This window comes from Electrophorus electricus, chromosome 1, assembly GCF_013358815.1.
Source record: "Electrophorus electricus isolate fEleEle1 chromosome 1, fEleEle1.pri, whole genome shotgun sequence".
NCBI classification, from domain to species: domain Eukaryota; kingdom Metazoa; phylum Chordata; class Actinopteri; order Gymnotiformes; family Gymnotidae; genus Electrophorus; species Electrophorus electricus.
This window is the reverse complement of record NC_049535.1, coordinates 975,001-982,500: the sequence shown is the minus strand read 5'-3', so window position 1 is coordinate 982,500 and position 7,500 is coordinate 975,001. Positions and strand designations below refer to the sequence as shown.

At 48.1% G+C, this 7,500-nt stretch overlaps 1 protein-coding gene across 1 annotated transcript in view; it reads right to left on the bottom strand.

The window, feature by feature from the left end:
• pde3b (phosphodiesterase 3B) overlaps positions 1 to 7,500 on the bottom strand; it is a 44,480-nt gene that overhangs the window by 11,487 nt on the left and 25,493 nt on the right. The window contains exon 2 of the mRNA XM_035529309.1: positions 266 to 316. Within this exon, the coding sequence (XP_035385202.1) occupies positions 266 to 316 (51 nt within the window). The remainder of the gene's footprint in view (positions 1 to 265; positions 317 to 7,500) is intronic.

Here is a 7,500-nt window from a genome sequence, read left to right as displayed (position 1 = left end):
CTCGTGAATGTGGAAGGTGAGAGGGGGCAAACATACAATGACATTATACAACGTAGTAGGAAAAGACTCAAACACAGAAATGCCCTGTAGTTATGTTGAGAGCTTCATTTAGCACTCGTCCCAGTAAAAGTGAACCCCCCCCCCCCCCCCCCCCCCCCCCCCCCCCCCCACACACACACACACACACAGTCACACTGACAGAATGGACAAGGGTACACATGTGCGGTGCTGAGTGCAGGAGACCAGACGCAGGTGGAACACTGACCTGATACTGGGTCTTAGACCACTGTTTTAAGTCCCAGTCCCACAGGATCATCTGGAATAGACAGAAGACGTTTTAGAGCTCAGATCATTCAACCCTGTCCATCTGTGGAGAGGACACACAATTTAACAGACCTAATAGCAGGTAGCAAACAGACCAATAAGAAAGAAAGAACCCAGTAAATAAGGTTGGGCTGCAGATGACGAATGTGGTCGTGTGAGGCGGTTGGAATGTTGATCCGTGTGACAGCGTGCGAGTAATTCTAGAAGCTGAACCAAACTCGGGTCTCTCGCTGAAGGGGAAGAAAGAAAAAAAAAACCACTCAAACCACAACGAGACGTCAACAATGGTGCTTGGAGATCTTATCTGGCCAAACTACGTCATTTGAGTGCATTTCCACATTATCTGTCTTGCAGAAAAGTTACCATGCAGGGGCCCACAGCTCTATCTCCAAGCTAAGCTGTAGATAGGCAGATAGCACCCTGGCCTGCTGGCTGGACTCTGTTAGAAAGGGTTACACATTCCCAAGTTTACATTAATAATACTTGTTATAAGCAGAACAAATTTCAGGCATAACTAAATACTTACAACCTGAAGCAGTAAATTTGTTCAGAATAAGCCATAGAGAAATTTGAAAATTTACCAAGTGCAGGAGTTCAAACTGGTAAGTGGTGTCATAAGTTAACAATAATAACAAATAACAAATAAACAACAGCAATCATCACACCATGCGACAGCTGCTGTGAGCTGCAAGTCGTGATGGATAAGTGAGTGGTCGCCATGGTAATGCCTCAGAGTACAGTCTGTTCAAGAAGCTGCTCCGGCACACCACATGGGGGAGTGCTGGTGATATATGAGGATATGAGTGTGTGTGTGAGGTAGGATAAAATCTGTGGTCTCCTGCATCTGTCCTGCCGCTCTGAACTGTTCAGTCTGACGGTAGCACTATCCAAATATCCCAGTGAGTCTTTCCAAGCTGACAGAGAAAGATGTCGAATACCCCAGTGAAGGGGGGGGGGGGGTGTACCCCAGAAAACATAGACATCTACCCCAGCGAGGGTGGCAGAACACCTCAGTCTCTCCCTGGACAGTTCAGAGGTTCAGAGAGCAGAGCCTGAGGTCAACAAGTCCTTTCAGCAGGTCCCGGAGGTGCATCAACCCTGGCGTGGTTTTAACAGGCTGGCAGACAGCAGACTCTGATCTTGACATGCAAGTGAAGAAGCAGCTTCATTAGCAAAGGCAGGGCGCTGTGTGGGGCAGCAAGTGGGGTGTGTGTGTGTGTGTGTGTGTGTGTGTGTGTGTGTGTGCAGGGTGCGTGCAGGCCTCTCCGCTCCGTGTGTGGGGTCAGGCGCCTCTGCTTGTTCAGCACTCAGTTGGTTCATTGATTAGACAGAGATGATCCCAGTCCTCAACGCCACTCACGCCAACAAATAACCACCGTCATGGCAACCCGAGAAAGGCCAGCAAATAATGGTACAAACTCCATGGCAACCAGGATGGCAGCGGTGGGCCAGAACAGAAATGGGTCAGGAGGAGACGAATTGTTTACAGTGACGTTGCAAACACTGACACCCTCTCCTCTCCTCTCCTCCCCTCCCCTCTCCTCTCCTCTCCTCTCCTCTCCTCTCCTCCCCTCTCCTGCCCTCCCCTCCCCTCCCCTCTCCTCTCCTCCCCTCTCTTCTCCTCCCCTCCCCTCCCCTCTCCTCCCCTCCCATCTCCTCTCCTCCCCTCTCCTCTCCTCCCCTCCCCTCTCCTGCCCTCCCCTCCCCCCTCCTCCCCTCCCCTCTCCTCTCTTCTCCTCCCCTCTCCTCTCCTCCCCTCCCCTCTCCTGCCCTCCCCTCCCCTCTCCTCTCCTCTCCTCCCCTCTCCTCTCTCCTGTCCTCTGTCTCACTCTCTCTGGCCTTCTTAGTTTTCATGCTTTACTGGCATGACTGTGATTGTGCAATCTTGCCAGAGCACTACAAACAGCAAAGTGATATGTAGAAAGAAGAGAAAAATGGTAGCAATAAACATATAAACATTTACCAAAGAAACACTACCAATTATATAAACAAACAAAGCCATGCTAGCAGTGTCAATTTAAAATGAATCACAGAAAGCAACTATTTAGCTTTCCTTAAATTATGCTGTTTTCTTGTACTTTGAATATTTAAATAACAATTTTAATTGAGCAGATTTTAAATTCCCTTTATTTCATGCAGTCCTACTTACATCTGACTGCAAAAAATAAATAAAAATTAATATGCCATGCTGCCTAATGTTTTTAATACCTTTTCTACATTAATATAGCCAGAAACTATAATCTCTTAAAATGTGAAATGATACATTTTCACTTTTTATTCTGCATTTGATTCAGACCGTTGTATTCAGTTTATTGCCTCCATCAATAGTTGCAGATTTTAACCTCTACTTCAGTAGTTAGGATTACAGAAATTTGAATCTTGTGTTTACAGTAATTACCTGTGTGAAGAATTATTTTAAAATTCTCTTTTCTACCTCTGACCAACACTCATGTTGTAAACGTGTCCCATACTGTCTGCTCATCAGGACCCACCCCTGGGTAGTAGAGGCCATGGACAAACCACGGGGGCTCTTTTACCCTCCTGCTGACTTCCACCCCTGCGCCCCGCCTGTATTCCTATTTTTCCCTCCAGCAGTCCACAGACACCACTTGTCATCCGGTGTCTTCCAGCAAAGCCCACAGGCTGCAGGTACATTACAGGAGTCCAGGAAACCATGAAGGTTGTTTATACTTCAGCGCCAACCTGCCTGTGCTTTATTTTATAAACGACGCCAGGAGATGTGAAGATAAGCTCTGAAGTAGAGCATACATCTGGGCAAAGAACCGCAGTCTGGCATGCCATGGTCAAACAGGCACTACTGGTGGAGTTACTCATACCCATATACTACGTTACTGGTTCTGTTACCCCTGCACTACTGGTACAGATACTACATTACTGGTTCTGTTACCCCTGCACTACTGGTACAGATACTACGTTACTGGTTCTGTTACCCCTGCACTACTGGTACAGATACTACGTTACTGGTTCTGTTACCCCTGCACTACTGGTACAGATACTACGTTACTGGTTCTGTTACCTCCGCAGTCAGAATCAAGGTGTGATTTGAACATCACTATCACATCACTCTCGTGTACTGAAACGTCATCTGACCTCTTCCGCTTTAACAAATGCAAATATTATGCTAAACACTAGCAATATTACAAATCCAGCTGATTTACATAAAGGAACAGACATCACGCATGAATCCAGGAGCAGCTTCACTGCACTGACAACAGCCACTGTGGAGACGCTGGCCCATATTGTATCACGTTTAGTCTAGTTATCATTTAAGGTAGGAAATGTTTCCACCAGTGTAGGTTTTGCTGGGACCTAAAGGGGCCATGACCTTTACACCATGCCAAAATACGCAAAGGCCACGACTGTCAGGACATGTCTGGAGATTTCTGTTTATGACTTTAACACTCTAAATACCACAATGACTAGAAAAATAAATGTGCTTATGTAAACGCACACTGAAAGCACCTCAGCGTTAGCATTAGTGTGAGCTCATCTGCAACTTAACATCTTAATGCATGTAATACTGCCGTAACGTGCGACTGCATGTGTGTGTGTCCATAGCAGAGCGGTAGAAACGAGTGTGTCGGGAACTGCTGTTCCTGCATTTGTTGCTGTGTGTCGGGATGCTGACATCAGCGCAGCCCGACACGCCCCGCAGCAGAATACGTCTCCGCGCATGGAAGCGTCCTGGCTCGCACCCACAGCCAGCGTGCGTCTGCGCAGCACAAGGCTGCCAGACCTTTCCGTCGCTTCAGCCCAGTGTCAGATTACTGCGCCTCATCAAATCCGGCCAATTATGACCTAATCTCCAGAATGGTGCCTTTCCACATCTCCTGAATGTTCACTTCAACCTTGCTTTACAATTAAAAAAAACAAACAAATCTGATAAAACAAAGATATTCTGTGTTTAAATGTAAACCCTCCAGTATGAATTCATTTAAAATGTGTCATGTGCAAAAAATTTACTTCCTGCATGCAAATGTGAAGTCTTGATCCTCAACATTGGGAAAAACAAAACACACACACACAGCACGTGCCGTGATGAACAGCAGGATCAACCCAGTCCACACACACGCTACAGCCCCGTGCGCCGCCATTACGCCTCAGACTGATCTGTTCTAACGTGAGTGATAGGATACACTGTCTGTGTCTGCCTGTCCTTTGGCGAGGGTCAGAACCTCGCTCCTGGGTCACTGCATACAGCACGCCAATCTTTCTGTCTGACTCTCTCACCATCTCCTTCCCCCTCGTTCTTTCCCTCAGGTGTCGTTCAGGACGTACGTAGTGGTTTGTGCACTCCCGAGTCGCTGGAGACCGCATGTCTCCGCGCGCTTACTTCCCCACACCAGATCACTTAATCGCCACTTTCCACAGAACAGATGCAGAAGTTGTGCTGCCATATCAATTATTAACACTGTCCGTGGTGAGCTAGTGGTCTGGTCTGCTGGGAGTGTTTGAAAGCGTTTCTGCAGTGACATCATGTGCCCCTCAATGACGGCGCTGCTTTGACCAGAAACCACACATTCTCCTCTCTGTGCCACACTGTGCATTCTAAAAACAGAGAGAGCCTCAATTTTAATAACTTATTTTAGCAACATAATTTTAATAACAAAGACAATGTTTTGAGGACAAGACTGGCCACGAAGTTTGCAAAGTCGTCCTTTAGAGTTTAATCTTGCATCGCCTTTCTCTCGGACCAGTTAGTCAACATCATCTGGCAGGAAAGCTACATTTTGATTGGATGACACGAAAATGAGCAGAGCCAAGGGCTCCAGACGGAACAGGGCTTCCTCAGCGGCCGTCCTCCACCACCCAACGCCCGCCGTCGCTCAACTCGCCCTGGGTGTCCGTCGCAGGCCGGAGGGGCCGCGCCCATCAGGCGGGGACCGTTGACCTCGGTGCCCCCGCATGCAGCCCCACTCCCGGTATCTCATCAGCGGCGGAGCCGGAGATCGTCTGCCCTCGTCAGGCTGAAATCAATCCCCCTCCCCACTGATCCGGAGGAGAGTCGGCAAGCGAAACCAGACACGCTCGCTCCGAGGCAGAGACAGGAGAAATTGGAGGAAACTAAATCGACCACGTGGATGAGCGGCGAGTTTACATTTGCACACGCGTGTGCAAAAGCAATGTACACGCCGCTGTACACAAGCACACACACACACACACACACACAAGGCATCGTACCTTCTGCAGAAGATTGCGTCTGTGTATGAGCACACGTGTGCACTAAAATCGGAGAACATACAAGTGAGAGTGTGAGGGCGTGTGTGCGTCACACGTGAGCTCATCCGTTTGCCAGAGGCTGTCCCTGAGCTCCCCTGCCCTCGTCGTGGCCAGCCTCCCACCTCCACCCTCCACGGAGCGTGGCTGCACCCTGGGGGTGCGGGCCTTTTCCACGGGGTGGCTCTCTGACTCCGCAGCCTGCTCAGACGCCAGGCCGAGCATATTCCTGGCACCCCATCCGTGAAACCCAATCCGCTGGAGCAGGACATCCGAGCCGACGCTTCCAGCTCGCTCAGTCTGGGAAGGGAGGGCGTTTTCGCCAGTGCTCTAGAACCATTATTTGATTCTGCAAAAAAACCCATTAAAAATCTGCACATTCATTCATCCTGACATAAAATGCTGCCACTGGTCCTCATCACAGTTATTAGTTCCTTATGCTGCTTTTCCTGTCATATCTTCTTTTTTAATGTTACAATGGAGGAATCGGTTTCACTGCGTTCTTCCCTATACATTAAACGAAAGTAACTGCAAAGTTCAGTCGTGCTTTTGTAAAGTTTTCATCTCTCGAGAGAGCGATAGGAGAAGCAGGATAAAGAGAGAAGTGTCGCCTTACACGTGCAGACCTGGAGCCGCACGAACTCTCCGGGGACGCCTCCGCCAACTCGTCCGTCGCGAGCGGGATTTCGAGCAGCTCGCGTAATGACAAACACGTGTTTGCAGGAACAACAAAAACGCCACGAGCCGAGGAAGGTCAACGCCATTACGTCAGTGATGAACTTTTCCCCCCAATGGGCCGTTATCCTTCTGCTAAGTACCCTTGGTTACGAAAAATAGCTACGGTCGCGCGAGCCGAGCAGGCCAAGCACCCAAAGGGCTTTACCTTTGAAACAATGCATACTCGCATTCTCCAGTTTTGCAAGTTTACTTTTTTCCCAACCAAAAGATTAAGTGTAATTCGTTAAAATGGTTGTTTCATATTTTCTTCCGTATAACTCATTTAGAGTCCAAAGTTAAAGTGTTGTTTTCTCATGTAACGTGTGTTCGGACCTGAGCAGGAATACTGTGCCAAAGAGAAACCACGGAGGACTCTAGCGCGAGCGTGTGACATATCAGCCAGCTCTCCTAAACTGGCTCCGGCAGCGCCGCGTGAAAAGCCTCACGCCTGCAAGGCAACACGAGCCCTATTCTCTGAGCCCACTGCATTCTTCCTGTTTATTTGTGTCTCGGCTCTTTCCTGTCTGCTTTTAACACATTTCGTTCTGGAGAATATGTTGACATGCATGCTGGTTATGACTGTTCAGCGCACATACCGCAGTGTGTGAGTTTGATTCCAGTTTTGACTTCCAGTGCCGAATAAACAAATGAAGTCTTGTGCGTTGCATACGTCCTGGACCGAAGTCAAGGTGTCCTAAGCTGAACCATGATAAACTGACATTTCTAAAGTGTTTGAGGTTATTAAAACAAATTTAAATATACAAACTCTCTAAACCATTTGGCCAGTACACTTAACAATTTTGTTAGAATTCCGAAAAGAAAATACGGCAATGATGGCGCCCCGAGGAGATAGTGGATTCGTAAAATGAATTTGATCCAAAGTTCACTGCAACACATTTAAACGCAGTCCCAGATATATTTGCAGACAGGAGGCGTTTCGCGCAGGTTGAGTTTGCATTGCTGACCGGGGCTTCATCTGCACGAGGCGTGCAGAGAACGGGTTACGTGCCCCACTGGCACGAGCATGTTCGTGTTCAGCAGTTCTTCAGAAGTTCTTGCGGCTCCCTTTTTCCTTCCAGCAAACGGCCTGTTTTTCGAAATGCACAATGCGGAATAATAAATCTGTAAAATGATGCAAAAATAGTGAACCGATTTTCAAGCGAATTCACTTTACATTTCTGCGTTTTTATGTCCATTCACAAATAAACTAATACCGAAAAA